Source organism: Heterodontus francisci, chromosome 11 (genome assembly GCF_036365525.1).
Source record: "Heterodontus francisci isolate sHetFra1 chromosome 11, sHetFra1.hap1, whole genome shotgun sequence".
NCBI lineage: Eukaryota > Metazoa > Chordata > Chondrichthyes > Heterodontiformes > Heterodontidae > Heterodontus > Heterodontus francisci.
Genome location: NC_090381.1, coordinates 69071649 through 69095615, shown reverse-complemented (window position 1 = coordinate 69095615; position 23967 = coordinate 69071649). Strand labels below are relative to the sequence as shown.

The 23967-nt window shown below is 43.1% G+C and overlaps 1 protein-coding gene across 1 annotated transcript in view; it reads right to left on the bottom strand.

Annotated features, from left to right (window-relative positions):
• LOC137375298 (mitofusin-2-like) overlaps positions 1-18837 on the bottom strand; it is a 94921-nt gene extending 76084 nt beyond the window's left edge. Inside the window, exons 1-4 of the mRNA XM_068042251.1 lie at positions 18685-18837; positions 12117-12238; positions 10571-10706; positions 895-1057 (exon numbers count right to left, since the gene is read on the bottom strand). Of these exons, the coding sequence (XP_067898352.1) occupies positions 895-1057; positions 10571-10706; positions 12117-12231 (414 nt within the window). The 5' untranslated portion in view covers positions 12232-12238; positions 18685-18837. The remainder of the gene's footprint in view (positions 1-894; positions 1058-10570; positions 10707-12116; positions 12239-18684) is intronic.
• Between the last annotated feature and the right edge of the window lie 5130 nt (positions 18838-23967).

Sequence of the window (23967 nt, the reverse complement as noted above, 5' to 3'; positions counted from 1 at the left end):
CAGATGCTAGAAATCTGAAATAAAACAAAGTGCTGGAAATACTCAGCAGGTCAGGCAGCATCTGTGGAAGAGAAGCAGAGTGAACTTTTCAGGTCGTGACCTTTTATTGGAATATTTTTCGTGCTGCTCTTTGTTTTGCACATTTCTCTCTGTTTGGCTTACACACATTAACCTTCTTTATTTTTATTTTGTAACTCTAATAGTCTCATCTGTTTACCTTTGCACTCATCTGCATGTTTGCCAATGTCTCTAATTTCTGTATTCAATTTCTAGCCATCATTTTTTTTCACAATAGGACAGTTGCCAATATGCATTGGGTTAGGGGTGAGCATAGGTATCAAGCAGTGCAGGCTGTCTCAAGACTGCTGGAACACAGATAGGTGAGAGCGAAATTAGGCGGCTGGAGAATCAAGCTAGGAGGGAGTGGAATTGGGGCTGAAGCCAGAGCCAGCAGGAAAGCATGGGAATGGGGTTTGGGAATAGTCACTGCACAGCTGAGAAACCAGGTGAAGATAAGAGCCACATTTGGGTGGGAGTAGGGGGAAAGAATGGGTTTAGGAGAGGAAAGAAAAGCTGTGTTGGGGGCAATATAGGAGCCAAATTTTTCAACCCCTCTGGAAATGCTGTGTTGTGCATTGGAGTGCAATTCCATAGTCACTGGCAGCCCCCCATAACACACCCAGCTAACCATTCTCCAAGCGCAAACATGGGCAGAGATGTCAAATTGCAAAATGAGTAAATAAGAGGAAACCACCATATCAATTCCATATTCACAAGGCTTATCTAAAAGATTGCATTATTTGACAATACAATTTCAACAACATTTGACAGTTCCAAATGACCTTAACACCCACATTCACAGTACCATGTATTTCTGCACAAACAGGTCCTTACTTTCACATTCTTCTTTTCCTCAGAATCCTCAGTCATCAAATAGGCTTTGTCCCCATCTGTTCCTTCAACACTGAGGAAGCAGTTAGTTGTGTGTCCAATGCCACTAGGCAGTACCTTGTCCCATAGCATAGCATTGATCACAGTACTCTTCCCATTACTTGTTCTGTGACAAATTCAAAGCAGAATAACTTCAAAAAATTGTTTTCCAAAATCAGTTACCCAGAAATCTCCTGTCAGAAAACAGAATCTCAATGGTCAACAACGTATTTATTTCTGGGTAACGGTATTAAAATGATGTTGAAGATAGGAATAGGAATTGGTGACTGCGGAATTCAAAACTACTTTCAGAAAGTCGGGCCAGTGGCTCCAGACTATAAGAAAATATAAAGTTACTGCTACAGGTTCTGACACAAATATAGTATCCTACCACCTAGAATTCAAGATCATCAAAGCAATAATTTCCATTTGGATCTTCTTTAGACACTTCAGTGGGGAAATTAAACTTTGTTGTTTTCACTTCTTCAATGTGCCAATGTGTTCATGTGCCAAGACCAACAAATATTTCAATACTGTTCCTGTATCTGCGAAAATTCTTCTAACATCTCTTACACTCCTGGACAAGATAGGAGAAACAAATTTGCTATCTGATAGGTAATCCTTTTCTCATCTTCAGCCTCAAATCCTTTGCAATGAGTCATATTTGTTCTTTTGTTCCTCTGGAACTCCAAGTACTGTGCCTTACATGATGTTCCCCCATTCCCAGTGTTGAAATCAAGATTATGACTGTATCTCCTACTTTGATTCATTTTTCCCCTTGGCCAAAAAAGATGAACTGATAGCGCAAATAGAAATAAAGAAGAATGATCTGATAGCCATTGCAGAGTCATGGCTGCAGGATGGCAGATTGGGACATGAATATTGAAGGGTACATGACATTTAGGAAGAATAGGAAGCTAGGAAAAGGTGGAGGGGTGACTCTGTTAATTAATGATATGAGCACAATATAGAGGGATGACCTAAGTTCAGGAAACCAGGATGTAGAAATGGTTTGGATAGAGATGAGAAATGATAAAGGCAAGAACTCACTTGTGGGAGTGGGGTGTACAGGCTCCCTAATAGTAACCACACGGTGGGAAGGGGTATAAAGGAAGAAATAATGGGAACTTGCCAGAAAGGTACGGCGATAATCATGCGGAATTTTAATCTACATATAGAATGGAAAAATCAGATGGGCCAAGGTAGCCTAGATGAGGAGTTCGTAGAATGTTTTTGGAATAGCTTCTTAGAACAGCACGTTCTGGAGCCAAAGAGAATGCTACACTAGACCTGGTATTGTGTAATGAGATGAGATTAATAACCTCATAGTGAAGGCGCCCCTAGGCAGCAGCAATCATTATATGACTGAATTTTACATTCAGTTTGAGGGAGAGGGGAGTGGGTCAAGACTAGTATATTAATCTTAAATAAGAGCAATTATGAGGGCATGAAAGCAGAGTTATCTAAAGTGAACTGCAGTAGCAGACATTTAAGGGGATATTTCAGAATACACAGAATAGATACATTCCAACGAGAAAGCAAAGTTCCATCCGTGGTTAACTTAAAAAAAAAAGGTAAAGATAGTATCAAACTTAAAGAAAAAGCATGTAATTGCACAATGATGAGCGGCAGGTCAGAGATTGGACAGAATTTTAAAAACAGCAAAGAATGACTCAAAGAATAATAAGTATGGCTTTGCTGTTGTCACTTCCTACCAAAAATAAAATCAGAAGTAAAGTGTTTTCTGAACTGGATGCTCGTCAGTTGGATACTGATGAAGGGTTGGATCTTCTGTTAGAATTCTTGGATGAAACTTACAAGAAATTTACAAGACCTATTGAGTACGTATGAGGCATGGTCAGACTTTGACAGATTTCGAAAAACAGATGGCTATTCAATGGAGGAATATATCATGGATTTCAACAGTCTATACAAATTGAATTTCCTCAATCTTTTAGAGATCCCTGGTTCAGTGCTAGCTTTTAAATTGCTAGATTGTGCTAGGGTGTCACATATGGACACCCTGGTTCTAACTGGGGGTTGGTTCTTGGACAAGGACTCCCTGTTGGACCAAATGTCTGCAGCCTTAAAAAAATTCCTGGGGAAACAGTAATTTCCTGCAATCCTGGTAGAACAAGTCGGGCACTCTGTGGTGACACAGATAATGGAGGACTCAATGTTTACTATATTTAGAAATAATCCACATACTAGAAGCAGGTCTAAGTACAATGGAAGAGTTAAAGACAGGAGAAATGAGGATGAAAGCACCTTTAGCTAAAGGCCTGCTCGGGTATAAAACTGGAACCTGACCCAGGCCCGACCCCACCTCAGCCAACCGAACCGGAGTCCTTTAATTTTTTTCCTCACCCAACCCGAATATCGCAATAAATGTACTGATATCAAACATGTTATTGTGCTCTATCTTGTCCAAATGGTAATACTTGTGATCCTGTTCATCTGTTCTGGCAGCAGGCTATTCCTGCAGATGGAGTTGTGGGGAATCATGGGTGAGCCTGATCTTGTGAGTTCTCGGAGATAGCCATGTCCAGCCCGACCAGAGCTGAGCCCGAATGCTGGACTCGGAATATAGACACGACCTGAACCCGACACGTAGTTGGGTCTAGTCGGGTAGCTAGGCTTTACCTTTAGCAGGTCTGAATATTACAGTGGAAGTGTGAATTGGAACAGTAATCATAAGCGAATGAAACCCAGGAATGCCCAAGCAACAGTTAATAGGTGCATCAGATGTGATTCAAAGTATTACGCAATAAACTGCCCGAAGCGGAGGGGCAGAGTCTTTGAAATAACACATGACGCAAAGAATTCTGAGGCAGAAGAGGAAGATACTGATGGATCTGAACGAATTGTACAAGTTACAAGGAGTTTAAGTCATGTGATGAATGTGTTGGTTGCGGATTCGTTCAACTGTGCTGTACTGGATAGTGCTTGTACGTCGACAGTATGTGGAAGTGACTGGTTACAGTGTTATCTGGATTCACTCAGTAATGAGGATCGATGCAAGGTCAATGAGCATAAAAGTACTACCAGCTTTAGGTTTGGTGACGACAACACAGAGGTCACTGAAGAGAGTAATAATCCCATGTAAAATAGCTGGAGTAAGCCACTTTATCAGTAGTCTCTAGTGAGATACCTTCAGTAAGCCTTCAAATGCAAAAAGGCACAGATAAAACTTGATATGGAGCTTGATAAGGAATTGTTTCCTGGGAAGCCAGTGAATGTGCAGTTTAACCAGTCAGGGCATTATTGTATCCCCTTAACAAAACCTGATATTTCCAGTCAGAGTGTTAGAGAAGTACTGATGGTATCAGGTGTTACGAATCAGAGAGATAAAAGGAAAATTATCTTAAAGTTACACAGACAATTTGCTCACCCTTTTTGAGAGAGATTAAAAACCCTACTAAAAGATGCAGGTGTGATTGATGAAGAATATGAGGATGATAAAAGAGATCAGTGAAAAGTGTGAAATTTGTAAAAGGTATCAGAGGACACCATCACGTCCTATTGTCAGACTTCCATTGACACGTGACTTTAACAAGGCAGTTGCCATGGATTTAAAGGAATGGGACAAAGACAAGAATATTTTCATTTTACATTTTATAGACTTAGCAACTAGATTTAGTCTTTCTACAATAATAGTAAGGACAACAGAGTTCTAATAGACAAAACTATGGAGAAGTGGATAGGGACTGGGCTTGGGACAACAGCTAAGTTCCTGACTGATAATGGAGGGGAATTTGCCAATGACGAGTTCAGAGACATGTGTGAGAACATGAACATTATGGTTATGAATAATGCAGCTGAAAGTCCTCTCAGCAATGGGCTTTGTGAAAGGAATCACGAAGTGGTTGATGAAATGTTACATAAAATCTTAGCTGACCAGCCAAACTGCAAGTTGACAACTGCCTTGGCATGGACACTTCATGCGAAGAATTCGCTTCAGATGGTTGGAGGATATAGTCCCTAACAGTTGGTCTATGGGCAGAATCCCAAATTGCCTTCTGTACTGTGCGACAGTCCTCCTGCTCCAGTAGGTACTATAATTAGTTCCATTTTTTCTGCACATTTGAATGCTTTACATGTAGGAAGATGGGCTTTCATCAAGGCTGAGGTCTTGCAGAAAATTTGCAGAGCTCTGAGGCATTGTATAAGGCCATCAGAGGCTTAATTTAGTTCAGGAGATTCAGTGTATTATAAAAGAGAGGGCCATAGGGAATGGAAGGGCCCTGGTAAGGTAATCAGTCACGATGGTAAGATAGTAGTTATCAAGCATGGAAATCAAACTGTTAAGGTTCATTCCTCACAATTAATCGGGGTTGATCACAAAATCTCAGAATCTGAGCAGCTGATGGAGAGAAAAAAGGCACCATCTACCTCAAATACTCATGTGTTTTGTGATGAAGGTCCTGAGGCACAGAATATGGTAGATCAACAGTTGGATAGTAATGTAACCGATCATGATGCTCAGGAAAGAGCTACTGCATCCAAAGGACAATTGCCCCGAGTAGGTACTCGGGTGACATATATTCCAGAGGGGTCTGATAGATGGAGGGATGTAACAATTGTGAGATGTGCAGGAAAAACATGAAAGTTTAAATATTGGTCAAGATGATGGCCAAGAAGCCAGAGCCATGGACTGGTAGAGCGGGATGAAAGAGTGGAGGGCAAGAAAGCACAGTGCAAGTTTTGATAGTGGGTCTGGAAGTGACTCTTGCATAAGGAAGTGATCACGTACTGAAGAAAAAGCTTCCAATAAATTGCGAGGGAGATCTTCTAACAGTAGTTCCGAAAGACATGAAAGTGCCAATAGAGGCCATAGTTTGAACAGATTCCACAATGAAACGAAGGCTAGAGAGCAGTCTCGGAATAGAACCAGAAGCAGAAGTCCTCATGATCATGAGGTTTTCGTGACTGCCAATAATCTTGAGAATAAACTAATAAGAGAAGCAAAACAAAGAATTAGAGTTGGAAAGAGTTTGGAGTTTATTCTGAGGTACCAGATAGGGGACAGCCAGCCTCGTCACATAGATTTGAACTGAAAAAGTCCTTCCTGATGGAACTTATAAGTTCTAAAGCGAGGCTAGTTGCGAGGGGTTTTGAAGAGCGACTTGATGATACCAATGTTAGAGTGGACTCTCCCACAGCTGGAAAAGTAATCTTGAAAATCTTTTTGGCTCTTTTGGCCACATATTCATGGGAGTGTAGATCCATTGACATAAAAGCTGCATTTCTGCAGGGTGATACTTTTCAGAGAGAAGTGTATCTGAAACCACCTAAAGAGGAAACCGAACAAATGCGCCTATGGCCTTAATGATGCTTCCAGGGCGTGGTATTTCTCGGTGAAATCTGTTTTGTTGAAAATTGGTTGTGTTCAACTAAAAGCAGACCCTGCAATGTTTTATTGGTATCATAAAAGGAAACTTTCAGGCATCTTCATGACACATGACAATTTCTTATGGGGTGGTACTACGGATTTTGAGAAATATGTTATTAATAAGATTAGGGCAGAATTTAAGATTAGGAGTCAGGCCTGTGGGGCATTTATATATGTTGGTTTAGATATTAAGCAGCCTAAGTTTGAATCAACAATCCTTTGAAGAGAGTGTTACTCCCATCCTGGTTAATCATGTTAGGTCATCAGCTTTCTGTGATTACCTATCTAAAGCAGAGACTGAGCAAAGCCTGGTGGGTCAATTAAACTGGTTGTACTCTCAGATTAGGCCTGATGCTAGTTTTGATGTGCTGGAGTTAAGCACGATGATGAAACATCCGAAAGTTGAGCATGTTTTAAGGGCAAATAAAGCATTGAAAAAAACTAAATCTGGAGAAATGTGTACTGAAGTTCCCGTCCTTAGGTGACCCAAAGAACACGAAGCTAATAATTTTTAGTGATGCTGCACATGCTAATCTTGCTGATGGGTATTCAAGTGCAGCTGGCTTCATAATATTTCTGACGGGTGTAAATGGGGAATGTCCTTTAGCTTGGGAGGCTAAGAAAATGAAACGGGTTGTTAAAAGCACATTAGCTGCAGAAACACAGGGTCTTATGGAGGCAGTGGAAATGGGGATCTATTTGTCAAATACTTTGGGTGAAATTCTGAACAAGGGACATCCTGAAGACAGGATACCCACTGAATATTACGTGGATAATCGTTCTTTGTGGGACAATGAACATGCTACAAAAAGTGAGTGAGAAAAGACTGCGTATTGACCTTGCTAGACTGAAACTAATGCTTGAGAGAAAGGAAATCTCCAAACTTAAATGGGTAGATGCAAGTCATCAGCTAGCCAATTGTTTCACAAAAAGAAATGCAAGTACAAAGAAACTGAGAGAGGTGCTAGAGGGGCGTCTCACAATGTAATACTTTGTATCCAATATGGAATTTATTTTGAAATGTTCTTTGAGCTTAATACCTTGTGCAAAATATGGATTTAGAAATGTTCTTTGAGCATGTTAATCCAAGTTGTATTGTAAAAGAAAGAAGGGAATGTGTTAATTGTGTGTCAATGATTTAATTATATGTAGGTGAAGGGTGTTAACTGGGGTCTTAGTTGAACACTTGGAAGCAGACATTCACTGAGACTGGTGGAGGGTTTGAGTGAGGAGCTACATGCTTGTAATCTTTTTTCTCTGCACAATAAATGTGAAACTGAGTAAATATAGGTTCCAGTATTATCCTTCCATAACAAGCTTTCTGGAATTTTAACAGTCCAAATATGGACAAAAGAGCTGAACTCCAGAGGTGAGGCAAGAATGACAGCTTTTGACATCAAGGTAGCATTTGACAGAGTATCGAGGAGCCCTAGCAAAACTGGAATCAATGGGATTCAGCAGGAAAAATCTCTGCTGGTTGGAGTCATACCTAGCGCAAAGGAAGATGGTCGTGGTTGTTGGAGGTCAACCGTCCCAGGACATCACTGCAAGAGTTCCTCAGGGTAGTGTCCTAGGCCCAACCATCTTCAACTGCTTCATCAATGACCTTCCCTCCATCATCAGGTCAGAAGTGGGGATGTTCGCTGATGATTGCACAATGTTCAGCACCATTGCGACTCCTCAGATACTGAAGCAGCCCATGTCCAGATGCAGCAAGACCTGGACAACATCCAGGCTTGGGCTGATAAGTGGCAAGTAACATTTGCACTACACAAGTGCCAGGCAATGACCATCTCAAACAAGAGAGAAACTAACCATCTGCCCAGAATGTTCAACGGCATTACCATTGCTGAATCCCCCACTATCAACATCCTGGGGGCTACCACTGACCAGAAACTGAACTGGAGTAGCCATATAAATACCGTGGCTACAAAAGCAGGTCAGAGACTGGGAATTCTGCGGCAAGTAACTCACGTCCTGTCTCCCCGGTGCCTGTCCACCATCTACAAGGCACATGTCAGGAGTGTGTTGGAATACTCTCCACTTACCGGGATGGGTGCAGCTCCAACAACACTCAAGAAGTTCAACACCATCCAGAACAAAGCAGCCTATTTGATTGGCACCCCATCCAGCACGTTCAACATTCACTCCCTTCACCACGGACACACAGTGGCAGCAGTGTGTACCATCTAAAAGATGCACTGCAGCAACTCACCAAGGCTCCTTAGATAGCACCTTCCAAACCTGCGATCTTTATCGCCTAGAAGGACAAGTGCATCAGATGCATGGGAATACCACCACCTGCAAGTTCCCCTCCAAGCCACACATCATCCTGAGTTGGAACTATATCGCCGTTCCTTCACCGTCGCTGGGTCAAAGTCCTGGAACTCCCCTCGAACAGCACTGTTGGTGTGCCTATCCCACGCGGACTGCAGCAATTCAAGAAGGCAGCTCACCACCACCTTGTCAAGGCCAATAGGGAAGGGCAATAAATTCTGGCCTAGCCAGCGATGCCCACATCCCAAGAATGAACGAATGGAAATAAAATTGGAAAATAGCAAAATGTAACTACTTTTTTCAAAAAGGGAGGGAGACAGAAAGCAGGAAACTACCAGTTTTAGGGAAAATGTTAGAATCTCTTCAAGACGTTATAAGAGGGCACTTCAAAAAAAATTCAAGGCAATCAAGCAGAGTCAATGCGGTTTTGCGAAAGGGAAATCATGTCTAACCAATTTGTTGGAGTTCTTTGAAGAAATAGCATGTGCTGTGGATAAAGGCAAACTGATGGATGTACTGTACTTCGATTTCCAGAAGGCATTTGATAAGGTGCCACCTCAAAGGTTATTGCAGAAAATAAAAGCTCATGGTGTAAGGCGTAACATATTGGCATGGATAGAAGATTGTCCAGCTAACAGGAAACAGAGTAGGCATAAATGGGTCATTTTCTGGTTGGCAAGATGTAATGAATGGTATGCCACAGGGATCAGTGCTGGGACCTCAACTTTTTACAATTTATCTCAATGACTTGGATGAAGGGACAGAAGGTATGGTTGCTAAATTTGCTGATGACACAAAGATAGGTAGGAAAGTAAGTTGTGAAGGGGACATAAGGAGGCTACAAACGGACATAGATAAGTTAAGCGTGTGGGCAAAGATCTGGAAAATGGAGTATAATGTGGGAAAGTGTGAAATTGTCCACTTTGACAGGAAGAATAAAAAATAAGCATATTATCTAAATGGTGAGAGATTGGAGAACTCAGATGCAGAGGGATCTGGGTCTCCTCGTGCACGAATTGGAAAAGGTTAGTATGCAGATACAGCAAGTAATTAGGAAAGCTAATAGAATGTTATCATTTATGCGAGGGCAATTGAATACAAAAGTAGGGAGGGTATGCTACAGTTATACAGGGCATTGGTGAGACCACATCTGGAGTACAGTATTGGTCTCCTTATTTAAGGATGTAAATGCATTGAAAACAGTTCGGAGAAGGTCTACTAGACTAATACCTGGAATGGGCGGGTTTCTTATGAGGAAAGGTTGAACAGGTTAGGCTTGTATCTGCTAGAGTTTAGAAGAGTAAGAGGTGACTTGATTGAAACATATAAGATCCTGAGGGGGCTTGACAGGGTGGATGTGGAAACGATGTTACCCCTTGTGGGAGGATCTAGAACTAGAGATCTGTTTAAAAATAAGGGGTTGCCCATTTAAGACAGAGGTGAGGAGAAATCTTTTCTCTCAGAGGGTTGAGTGTCTTCGGAACTCCCTTCCTTAAAAGCTAGTGGAAGCAGAGTCTGTTGAATATTTTTAAGGCCGAGGTAGATAGATTCTTGATAAGCAAAGGGGTGAAAGGTTATTGGGGGTATGCGGGAATGTGGAGTTGAGGTTACAATCAGATCAGCCATGATCTTGATAAATGACGGAGCAGGCTCAAGGGGTTGAGTGGCCTACTCCTGCTCCTAGTTCGTATTATTTTCTGCAAGTCTTTTCTTCCTCTTACAAACCTAAAAGCTTGTAGAAACCAAGCGAGTCATCAGCTAATTATTTCTTGATTTATCTACCCTGTGCTCCTACTTTTCTAAATTTTGGTAGCACTGTATACTTTCACCAAGGTTTCTCAATTAAAAATAATCATTTGCTGTTCCTTGGAGGAGTATATTTGCTCCAAGAGAAAAGATGACCCACCTCTTTGTGCTAAACAATAAATCTGTCAATAATTATCCATTGTAGAAGAATATCTTGCATCTCACCTCCCAAAAAAGGCCACTTTCATGTGCCTACGTGCTAGAACCTCACCGATTCCGGCCACTTTAGTTGCGAACATTTCTATTTCTGCCAACTGCTGCTGGGTTGTTATCTTCTCCAGCCCTTCATTTTGATGGGATTCTAAAAGATTCAAATCATGGAGAGATTTAACAAAAAAAACTTGCATTTGTAAATCACCTTTAACGTAGTAAAATGCCCAAGGCACTTCACACGAGTGCTATCAGACAAATATTGACATTGAACCAAAAGGAGGATACATTGAGTTAGGTGAACAAAAGCTTCAGCAAAAAGGTAGGTTTTAAGTATCTTAAAAGGAGAGAGGTTGAGGGGTTTAGGGAGAGAAACAGCAGAAAACAGGACTGCCAGTGGTGGAGTGAGGGAAGTTGGTGATGCACAAGAGACCAGAATTGGAGGAACACAGAGCTCTTAGAGAATTGTAGGGCTGGAGAAGATACAAAGATAGGGAGGAGCGAGGCCATGCAGGATTTGAACACAAAGCTGAGAATTTTAAATTTGAGGCGTTGGTGGACTAGAAACCAGTGTAAGTCAGTGAGCACAGAAGTGATGATAAACAGGACTTGGTGCAAGTTAGAATATGGACAGTGGAGTTTTGGATAAGCTCAAGTTTATGCAGGTGGAAGGTAGAAGGTTGGCTAGAGGAGTTCATTGGAATAGTCAAGTCTGGAGGCAACAAAACCATAGATAAGGGTTTCATAAGCAGATGGGCTGAGGCAGAGACAAACAATATTATAGTGGTAGAGCCGGCATCTGTGAAAAGAGAAGCAGAGTTAACGTTTCGAGTCAGTAACCCTTCTTCGAGAGAAGAGCAGAACTTCAAGGTCACTGGCCCGAAACGTTAACTCTGCTTCTCTTTTCACAGATGCTGCCAGACCTGCTGAGTAGTTCCAGCATTTCTTGTTTTCATTTCAGATTTCCAGCATCCGCAGTATTTTGCTTTTATTATAGTGGTAGAGGTAGGCAAACAGAGACAAACAATTTTGTGCAGGATGGCAGTTTTGCTGATTGGAGAGGATATGGGGACCAAAATGCATCTCAGCCAAATAGGATGTCAAGGTTGTGAATGGTTTGGTTCAGCCTACACAACAACCAGGGAGGGTGGGGAGTGAAATGGAATCAATGCTGGGAAATGGGGTTTGTGGCAAGCTTTGGTCTTCCTAATGTCTAGCTAGGAGGAAATTTTTGCTCATCCAGTATGGATGCCAAACAAGCGTCAACACAGAGGCAGTGGAGGGGTCAAGAGAATCCTATACACTTCTAAAGTTAGAACAGTCCTCAGTCAGCACCTACCAATGTTCTAAGAATTTTGCCAGAGCAATCCCAGAATATACATTAGATAAACTAAATGTACTTATTGTTGTCTACTGCTGAATTACATATACACAACTCATTGTTGTGAACAAAATAGTTGCAGGTTATTGTGACGAAGATATGAGGTTCAACATTTGTTATTTTCTATAATGCACTGATAACTATTTAACAACTACACAAACACGCGAATTGATGTCTTACCTTTAATAAACCTTGCCCCTTCATTAACATATTCCAACAGCTGATCAAAGATTGAGTTAATCTTCTTTTTAGCCTGTACAAAGTGCTTCAGTGGAGAAGAACTTGTGTCTGCCATGGTTCAACTGTACACAAAACACACGAGAGTTACTAAAGGAAAATGATTTTAACAGAACTATATTTAAACAATTTTACAAACTCCATTTTTATCTTCCAAGTTTTGGAGCGTCACAAACAAATTATGCAGGTGCAATCTGGCAGCTACTATGGGTAAGATTTTCCCTGGCGTAAGTAGCACACCCTGGTTTGATGCTTTAAACATAAATCAACCGTTGATCTGGTCACAACCATCAGACTTCTAGCCACAAGCTGCTGGAAAAAAATTGGTTTTCGAAGTCAATGCTCAGCCAGAGACCAATATTTTTAAGGTGTGTTTCAACACCAAGATTTCAGCACAAAGGATCAGAAAAAAGCTTTTTAAAACACAAAAAGGTACAGAAATGTTAGAATATATTAGTTGAAAAAGGGGTCAAATACATTTTAAATACACACAAAGAATGGAGAAAGACGTTCAGCGGAAGTAAAATCAGGAACAGTAAAGAACACAATAAGAAAGTACAAGAACATAAGTCTATTCAGCCTAAAAACCTCCACCTTCCACAAAATACACAATGTACCTTTTAGTGGACCCTCACCACAAAGTTAATCTCCTAATGGAAAGTTATGCATTAATTACTTATCCTCAAAAGTAATGAAGCAAAATAGATATTGCTATAGCACACTCAAATAGAGAAGGATGTCTCAAAGCAATTTACATTAAGATAAAACAGTGGATGATCTGGAGGGGAAAATGGAAAAGATATGATAGGAGATGGATTTTTTAAAGCAGGGAGGAAAGTGACAAAGGAAAGGGAACTCTAGAGGGTAGGGACACAGTGGATAAAGGTTGCAGACAGGAAGTGTGAGAATCAAGGAATAATCCAATGTTAGGAGAAAGAGAAAATGTAGGCAAAGACATAAGGATAGAGATTGTTAAGGTAATGCACAGGACCATGAAGAGATTTGAAAGCATGGATGATGATTTTGAAACAGAGGGAGCCAGAATAATTTAAAAGATGTGTGTGATGGGAATGCAGCATTATGAGAGGGTGAATATTCAGGCCATAGCAGACTGGAGGCCAACTATTAGAACATTAAGGAAGTTCAATTCTGAGGTTCATAAAAGCATGTAGTAAAGTTTTGACAGCAGCAAGGAGAAGAGGTACAATGTTGGGGAGATGGAAGAAAGCAATTCTGGTAATAGATTGGAAATGCAGCTGGAAGCTCAGCTTGGGAACAACAGTTATCTGAGGTTCTGCACACCGCTTGATTTGTGATAATCCTAAAAAAAGACTTGCATTTATATAACACCTTTCATGACCATAGGTTATCTCAAAGTGTTTTACAGCCAATTAAGTACTTTTGAAGTGTAGACACTGGTGAAATGTAGGGAAAACAGCAGCCAATTGCTCACAGTAAGCTCCAACAAATAGCGATGTGACAATGGACAGATAATCTGTTTTTGGCGTGACGTTGCTGAGGGATAAATATTGACCAGAACAGTGGGGATAATTCCCCAGCTCATCTTCAAAATAGTGCCCTGGGATATTTTATGCCCACCCGAGAGGGCAGACCAGGGCCTCGATTTAACATCTCATTTGAAAGTTGACACCTCCGACAGTGCAGCACACTCTCAGTACTGAGCTGGAGTGTCAGCTTTGATTTTTGTGCTCAAGTCTTGAAGTGGGACTTGAACCCACAACCTTCTGACTGAAATGAGAGTGCTACCATCTGATCCACAGTTGACACCTGTTGGGGATGAAGTCAAGGCAAGAAATGTATAAGTACTGATGGAAGTGAAGAGGAGGGTTTTGGTTTTGCAGAAGCTGAAGTATCAGCCCTGTTGGCTCATTCAGATCATCCACAATTTAGATCCAGCTTTGCCATCTCAAGAATACTGTGCCTCCTTCTCTACAACAAATCATCCTACTACTCCAGGTTCAACCTGGAACACAAGGATAAGTCCAGACTCAACTTATTCTGTTACTTCTCTCCCCAATCCTCATCAGGCTTAACTCCTGAATGACATCAACCACCTGCTCCCTTGATTCCCTATCTACCCAATTCCTGATGTTTTCAAACCAGGAACTGATCAAAATCAACATCACTGATTAGGCCTCAGTCGGAGTATTGTGTCTGATACTGGGCACCACACTTTATGAAGGATGTCAAGGCCTTGTAGAGGGTGCAGAGGAGATTTACTCGAATGATACCAATGATGTGAGCACTCAGACATGTGGAGAGATTGAAGAAGCTGGGATTATTCTTAGAGCAGAAAAGGTTAAGGAGAGGTTTAGTAGAGGTGTTCAAAATTATGAAGGTTTCATAAAATCATAGGATTGTGATAGCACAGGAGGCCATTCAGCCAGTCATGTCCGTGCCAGCTATCTCTGCATGAGCAACTCAGCTAGTCCCCCTCCCTTTCCCCGTAGACATGCAATATTTCCCCCTTCAGGTGCTTTATCCAATTCCCTTTTGAAAGCCATGACTGAATCTGCTTCCAACACACTCTCAGGCAGTGCATTCCAGATTGTAAGCACGCGCTGCATAAAAAAGTTCTTCCTCATATCACCATCAGTTGTTTTGCCATTCACCTTATCAGTGTCCTATGATTCTCGACCCTTCTGCCAATGCGAACAGTTTCTCTCTATCTACTCTGTCTAGACCCTTCATGATTTTGAACACCTCTAAAAATCTTCTCTGAACCTTCTCTTCTCCAAGGAGAACAACCTCAGCTTCTCCAATCTATCCTCGTAACTGAAGTCCCTCATCCCTGGAACCATTCTCGTAAATCTTTTCTGCATCCTATCGAAAGCCTTCACATTACAGGCCTGCTACCCGACCCTAAACCGACGGGACCCAACATGTGTCGGGTTTGGGTCGGAACAGACCCATCTTCCGGGGCTGGCTTTCAAGCTCAGGTCGGGTTGGACTAAACACACACGGTATGTGCTCTGCCGGTAAGTACTGAAATTTAAAAAAACCTAACCTAAGCTGGGAGTCTGGGACGAAACTGAGTCTGCGCAGTGAATGAGTGACGCCACTTGCATCACGCACGCGCTGCAGCTTCCTGGAGGTTCCAAGTCAGAAGATAAGTAAACGGATGGACGGGCTCGGAGCAAAATCGGAGGGACTCAGGCCGGGTCAGGCTCAGGTCCGCTGTGGATAGGTCAGGTTCGAGCCGGGTTCTTTTTTCCCAACCTCAGCAGCTCTCTACTTCACATCATTCCTAAATGCAGTACCCAGAATTGGACACACTAGTCCAGTTGAGACCAAACCAGTGTTTTAGAAAGGTTCATAAGTTCCTTGCTTTGATACTCTATGCCTCTATTTATAAAGCCCAGGATGTCGTTTGCCTTTGGAGCCACTTTTTCAACCTACCCTTCCACCTTCAACAATTTATACACATATACCACCGAGTCTCTGTTTCTGCACTCTCTTTAGAACTGTACTTTATTGCATATTGCCTCTCCTAGTTCTTCCTACCAAAATGCGTCACTTCACACTTCTCTGCACTAAATTTCATCTACCACATGTCCATCTATTCCACCATATGTCCTCTTGAAGTCTACCACGATCCTCCTCACAGCTCACAATTCTTTCAAGTATTGTGTCATCTGCAAATTTTGAAATTGTGCCCTTCACACCCAAGTCTAGGTTACATATAAGAAAAGGAGTCGTCCTAGTACCAACCCCTGAGGAACCCCACTGTATACCTTCCCCAAGTTTGAAAACAACCATTCAACACTACTCTGTACTTCCTGTCACTCAGCCAGCTTTGTATCCATGCTGCCACTTATCCCTTTTATTCCATGGGCTCCAGTTTTGCTGCCAAGCCTATTATGTGCACCTTATCATGTGCCTTTTGGAAATTCATGTGCACCAGATCAACTCCATTACCCCCATTTACCTCACCAAAAAATTTAATCAAGTTAGTTAAACTCAATTTGCTTTACACAAAATTGTGCTGACTTTCCTTAATTAATCCACACTTGACTAAATGACTGTCAATTTCATCCTGGACTATTATTTCTAAAAGCTTTCCCACGACAGAGGTTAAACTGACTCGCCTGTAGTTGCTGGGCTTATCCTTGTATCCTTTTTTGAACAGAAGTGTAACATTTGGAATTCTCCAGTCCTCTGGGACCACCCCTGTATCTAAGTAGGATTGGAATATTATGGCCAGTGCCTCCCTTACTTCCCTCAGTATCCTTGGACGTATCCCATCTAGTCCTGACGACTTCTCAACTATTAGCAAATTGTTGAAGATATCAGGGCAGGTTGAGAAAGTGGCTACAAAAACATATGGGATCCTGGGTTTTATAAATATAGGTCGAGAGTACAGCCAGCCTTTCTAATTGCTTCCCTATCAATTTTTCGGCCATCCAGCAACTCAATTCCCACCTTTTTCATTATGATGTGGGCAGCATCTTTTTCCCTGGTAAAGACAGATGCAAAGTACTCACTTAGTCAGAGAGATACAGCACCGAAACAGGTCCTTTGGCCCACCGAGTCCATGCCGACCAACAACCTATACTAATCCTAAATTAATCCCATTTTCCCTCTCACATCCCCACCTTCCCTCAATTGTCTTACCACCTACCTACACTAGGGGCAATTTTTTTTTTACAATGGCCAATTTACCTATCAACCTGCAAGTTTTTGGCATGTGGGAGGAAACCAGAGCACCCGGAGGAAATTCACACGGTCACAGGGAAAACTTGCAAACTCCGCACAGGCAGTACCCAGAACCGAACCCGGGTTGCTGGAGCTGTGAGGCTGCGGTGCTAGCCACTGCGCCGCCCTAGTACCCCAGCCTGCCCTCTGCCTCCACGTTTAGATCCAGTTTGGTCCCTAATTAGCCCCACCTGTCCCTTTACTATTTATATGCTGATAAAAGGTTTTTGGACTCCTTTTATGTTAGCTGCCAGTCTCTTCTCATACTCTCTTTGCCCTTCATTTCCTTTTTCACTTCCCCTCTGAACTTTTTATATTCAGCCTAGTTCTCATGCACATTATCAACCTGACATCTCTCATACTCAACCTTTTTTCTGCTTCATATCACTCTCTAAATTTTTCATCCAGGGAGCTCAGGCTTTGGTTGTCCTATCTTTCTCCCTCGTTAGAATGTACCTCAACTGCACCCAAACCATTTCCCCGTCAAATGCAGCCCATTGTTCCGTTACAGTTTTGCCTGCCAATCTGATTCCAATTTATCTTCGATAGAGAAAATAAGGAGAAACTGCTTCTACTGGCAGGAGGGTCGGCAACCAGAGAGTGATGAGATTTTTTTTATTACACAGTGTGTTATGATGATCTGGAATGCACTGCCTGAAAGGGTGATGGGAGCAGATTCAGTAGTAACTTTCAAAAGGGAAGTATGTATACTTAAAAAATAAAAATTTACTGGGCTGTGGTGAAAGAGAGCAGGGGAGTGGGGCTAACTGGATGGCTCTTTTTAAAAAGTGTGGACAAACACAATGGACTGAATGTCCTCCTTTTGTGTTGTATGATCCTATGAATATGGAGTCAGTTCTTCTTGCACATAACGTGAGAGGTATACTTGTATCACTTGCCCACAACCTGAACTATAATATACAGGCACTGTAAACGAAGTAGGCTTACATTTATATTGTCTATGCCTCAACATTTTAAATATTTAGAACATACTTTGAAAACTGTTACGTTACAAAAGCTAACCCTTTAAAGCTGACTGTAACAAGTGTTTGGAACAAATTATAATAACTGAATACTTTAAAGTAGGAATGAACCCCCGGCTGTTGAGAATTTAAATCCATTTCCATTTTACAAAAAACAGCATCTGTCCCATCACCGAAGTTCGCCTCCATCAGCACAAAAGCCTAAAATTGAAACTCAACAAAGCATACTAAGCACATATTCAAAATCCAGCATCCACAGTATTTTACTTTTATTTTTATTCCAATAAAAAGTCTCGTTTTCACTTTCACAGACCTTTGATACGGTGCGAATGAACTTGTGAGATGCATAACCCTGATGGTCGCAGTCGAGTTCTGGGCAGCCAGGACTCGTTTCGGGATTTGCCAGGAACAGGGGGTTGCAGTGTCCACCAGCACTGCCGACTCAAAACACAAACTAGTTTTACATCAGTAACTACAGGGGATGCAACTCCCGCAACTATTCCACAGCAGAGTAATCACTCCTCACAACTTTCAATAACTTCAACTGTCAGTTTAATAAAACACTAGGAAAAGTATTAAATTGAGTACAATATATAATCATTTTGTCTGATAATAACGTTCTTGATTCTCCCAACAATTCTTTGCTTTCACTAACGTATTGTTTCATCACGAGGCCTGATTGAGGTCTGAATCATACAAAGCATTCGCTCGGCCAGTCAGTCAAGTAGCCGAAGGAGACACAACGGAACTGGGAACTGAATTGCACAGTTTCACCGTAAAACCCTCCGATCAGCGGTAACCCTTTCACGTACCTTCAGAGCCGGCGCAAATCTAGCCGCCTGTTTACCGCTCGCGCATGCTCCAGCCGCGCGTAGCAGCGTCACCAACAGCCCCGAGTTCCGCCGTGCCCCGCGAGCAGCAGCGTCACCAACTTCCCCGAGTTCCGCCGTGCCCCGCGAGCAGCAGCGTCACCAGCCGCCTGAGTTCCCCGGCGCCGCGGGGCTTGGGAAGCTTGTGCGCAAGCGCAGCGTTTAGAATCGTTGCCCGCCCCTTTGCACCTCCACTGTGGAGTGAAGAGGTGTTGGTCGATTTTAATTACTTTTAATTTTTTAAATATAGTTATGTTTGTAGAAGAGGTTTCCCATCGTTGACGTTCTGTTGAGTAGAAGAGCCAAATCTGGGTCTTGGTGAGAAAGGACTGAAGATTATTTATCCACGTGTGTCAATCCAGAAAACTAGCAAAAGCTAAGACACAATTTTTTAAAAACAGCATTTTTATCCACGGGACATCCATATGTTGTGTTTTGCAAGATGTCATCTTTTGTGACTCCCCCATTTAATGCTAGTACTTTTCTTCCTGCCCCCTCAACACTGCCTCCTGCATTCCCAACCCATCTTCCAAAACTATCAGAGAATACCCACCAGCAGGCAGGCAGCAGCCCTTAGTCCCATGGAGAGTGCAGTGGCAGGCAGAAGCTGGGGAGCTCTGCAGATTTCCATCTGTGAATGCAGATAACTGGGCATCTAGTCCAAAATGCAGTTATTATAACAACACAAAGACAGGCTTTATCATACACATCAAAACCTCTTGCCAGAGAGATTTGAAAATGACATCCTACCTGCTTCCTCTCTTATTGCTACCATTTAATAATCGCCTGTAATTCTTGGTGCAACTTTAAGATGAGTAACATTTTGAAAGTGATGAATTAATTTCATACAGGAATGTCATAATGCCATGGATTCATGTGGTATAGTTGCCCTGTTTTCATTGGATGATGGAGTTTATATCACCAGTATTGGTAAGTGCAACATGCAATTGACATGTTTTACACTACGTCATTTCACCAGGCTAAATATTTGTTGAAAGACTTCTACTTTACTACAAAATATTCATGGTGTTTTATACATTACTAAGCAATCTCCTGTGGCACGTGGGGAGCCAAGACCAAGTGTGGTCTTAAGGTGAGTATTTGGGGATAATTGGACTAGGGCACACACTTGTAATTTAGTCCCCAGTTTTATATATTCTATCCCAAATTCCTATAAATTCACATTTACAGTAGAAACCGGCCAGAAATTTGTCACACTATAATTACACCCTGCCACCAGTGGTGATACAGAAGCACTGGCATTGGTGGGAGGTGTAATTATGGTGTGACAAATTTACATAGTCAGTTTCCATTGTAAATGTAGACAAAAGAATTTATAATAGTAAAACGTTGCACACACTTCCTGTCAATCATTAAAAATCTTACATGTTATAGATTCTACAGTTATAAGGTACAGAATCACAGAATTATTATAGCACAGAAGGAAGTCATTAGGCCTGTCATGTCTGGCTCTCCAATGGAGCAATTTACTTAGTGCTATTCCCCCGCCTTCTCCCCGTAGCCCTGCACATTCTTCCTATTCAGATAACAGTCCAGTTCTTTCTTGAATGCCTCGATTGAACCTGCCTCCACCACACCCTCAGGCAATGCAATCCAGATCCCAAGCACCCGCTGCACATAGAAATCTTTCCTCATGTCACTACTGCTTCCCTGGCCAATTACCCTCAAATCTGTATCCCACCCTAGTCTCTTCCATCAATGGGAACAACCCATCCCCATCCACCCCACCCAGACCCCTCATGATTCCGAATACCCACATCAAATCTCCCCTCAAACCTTTCCTCTCCAAGGAAAACAGTCTATCCACACAACTGAACGTCCTTGAGGGGAAAAATTACAGGGCTATTGGGAAAGAAGATGAGGGCGTGGGACTAATTGGATAGCTCTTTCAAAGAGCCAGCATAGACATGATGGGCCAAATGGCCTCCTTCTGTACTGTGTGATTCTATAAGCACATGGTACGCACTGCAGTGAGAGGAGGGGGAAAAGGAACTTTTTTTTATTCTTTCACGGGACATGGGTGTCACAGGCAAGGCCAGCATCCGTCGCCTATCCCCAGTTGCGCCCCAAGAAGGTGGTGGTGAGCCGCCTCCCCACCCGAACTGCTGCAGTCCATGCGGCGCAAGCACACCCACAGCGCTGCCAGGGCCAGAGCTCCAGGACCCCAACCCAGCGACAAGGAAGGAACGGTTGACACACCTCTAAGTTAAGGTGGTGTGCAACCTGGAGGGGAACCCACAGGTGGTGCCCCCATGCATCCGCTGCCCCTATCCCCTAGTTGGCAGAGGCCGTAGGCACAGAAGATGCAGTTGAAGGAGGCCCGGTGAGCTGTCGCAGCACATCCCATAGATGGCGCAATCCGCCGCCACTGTGCGCCAGTGGCAGAGGGAGTGAATCTCCGAGGTGGTGGATGGGATGTCGATCAAGTAGGCTGCCCCATCCTGGATGGTGTCGAGCTTCCTGGGTGTTATTGGAGCTGCACTCATCCAGGCAAATGGAGAGTATTCCATCACACTCCTGACTGCCTTGTAGATGGTCGACAGGCTTTTGAGAGTCAGGAGCTGAGTTACTTGCCACAGAATTCCCAGCCTCTGACCTGCTGTTGTAGCTACAGTATTTATGTGGCTGCTCCAGTTAATTTTCTGGTCAATCATGACCCCCAGGATGTTGATAGTGGGGGATTCAGCGATGGTAATGCCATTGAATATCAAGGGGAGATGGTTAGATTATCCCTTGTTGGAGATGTTCATTGCCTGGCACTTATGTGGCGTGAATGTTACTTGCCACTTATTAGCCCACACCAGAATGTTGTCCAGGTCTTGCTGCATATAGACACGGACTGCTTCAGTATCTGAGGAGTTATGATTTTTTAAAAATTCGTTCATGGGATGTGGGCATCGTTGGTTAGGCCAGCATTTATTGCCCATCCCTAATTGCCCTTGAGAAGGTGGTGGTGAGCTGCTTTCTTGAACCATTTGCGTCCTTGGGGTGTAGGTACACCAACAGTGCTGTTAGGAAGGGAGTTTCAGGATTTTGACCCGGCGAGAGTGAAGGAACAGTGATATAGTTCCAACTCAGGATGGTATGTGGCTTGGAGGGTAACTTGCAGATGGTGGTGTTCCCATGCATCTGCTGCCCTTGTCCTCCTAGGTGGTAGAGGTTGCGGGTTTGGAAGGTGCTGTAGAAGGAGCCTTGATGCGTTGTTGCAGTGCATCTTGTAGATGGTACACACTGCTGCCACTGTGCGTCGGTGGTGGAGGGAATAAATGTTGAAGGTGGCGGATGGGATGCCAATCAAGTGGGCTGCTTTGTCCTGGATGGTGTCGAGGGAAAAACATACTTGCCCTCATCCTTACCAATCTACCTGCCGCCCATGCATCTGTCCATGACAGTACTGGTAGGAGAGACCACTGCACTGTCCTTTTGCAGACAAAGTCCCATCTTCACATTGAGGATACCCTCCATCGTGTTGTGTGACACTACCACTGTGCTAAATGGAATAGATTTGGAACAGATCTAGCAAAGCAAAACTGGGCATCCATGAGGCACTGTGGCCCATTAGCAGAAGCATAATTATATTCGACCACAATCTGTAACCTCATGGCCCGGCAAACCCCAACTCTACTATTACCATCAAGCCAGGGGACCAACCTCGGTTCAATGAAGAGTGCAGGAGGGCATGCCAGGAGCAGCAACAGGCATACCTCAAAATGAGGTGTCAACCTGGTAAAGCTACAACCCAGGACTACTTGCGTGCCAAACAGCGTAAGCAGAGCTAAGCGATCGCATAACCAATGGATCAGACCTAAGCTTTGCAGTCCTGCCACATCCAGTCGTGAATGGTGGTGGACAATTAAACAACTAACTGGAGGAGGTGGCTCCACAAATATCCCCATCCTTAATGATAGGGCAGCCCAGCACATCAGTGCAAAAGATAAGGCTGAAGCATTTGCAACAATCTTCAGCCAGAAGTGCCGAGTAGATGCTCCATCTCGGCTTCCTCCTAAAGTCCCCAGAATCACAGATGCCAGTCCACGTGATATCAAGAAAGGACTGAAGTCACTGAATACTGCAAAGGCTATGGGCCCTGACAATATTCCAGCAATAGTACTGAAGACCCGTGCTCCAGAACTTGCTGCACTCCTAGCCAAGCTGTGCCAGTACAGCTACAACATTGGCATCTACCCAGCAATGTGGAAAATTGCCCAGGTATGTCCTGTACACAAAAAGCAGGATAAGTACAACCTGGCCAATTACCGTCCCATCAGTTTACACTCTATCATCAGTAAAGTGATGGAAGGTGTCGTCAACAGTGCTATCAAGCGGCACTTGCTTAGCAATAACCTGCTCAATGATGCTCGGTTTGGGTTCCATCAGGGCCACTCAGCTCCTGACCTGACAGCCTTGGTTCAAACATGGACAAAAAGCTGAACTCAAGAGGTGAGGTGAGAGTGACTGCCCTTGACATCAAGGCAGCATTTGACAGAGTATGGCATCAAGGAGCCCTAGCTAAACTGGAGTCAAAGGGAATCAGGGGGAAAACTCTCCGCTGGTGTCATACCTAGCGCAAAGGAAGATGGTTGTGGTTGTTGGAGGTCATCATCTCAGCTACAGGGCATCACTGCAGGGTGTTCCTCAGGGTAGTGTCCTAGGCCCAACCATCTTCAGCTGCTTCATCAATGATCATCCTTCAATCATAAGGTCAGAAGTGGGGATGTTCGCTGATGATTGCACAATGTTGAGCACCATTTGCTACTCCTCAGATCCTGAAGCAGTCCATGTAGAAATGCAGCAAGACCCAGACAATATCCAGGCTTGGCCTGATAGGTGGCAAGTAACATTCGCACCACACAAGTGCCAGCAATGACCGTCTCCAACAAGAGAGAATCTAACATCTCCCCTTGACATTCAACGGCATTATGATCACTGAATCTCCCACTATCAACATCCTGGGCATTACCATTGACCAGAAACTGAACTGGAGTAGCCATATATATATAGCTGCAGAATTCCCAGCCTCTGTCTTTCTCTTATAGCCACAGCATTTATGTGGCTGGTCTAATTCAGTTTCTGGTCAATGAATGCAACTGAACACTGTGCATTAAGATGGGGTGGGGTGTCTATGAGAAGGGGGAAAAGAGACGAAATACAGTTGCAGTTGAAAAGAAGGGAGATGCAGTTTCAGAAGGAAAAGGAAGAGAGTTT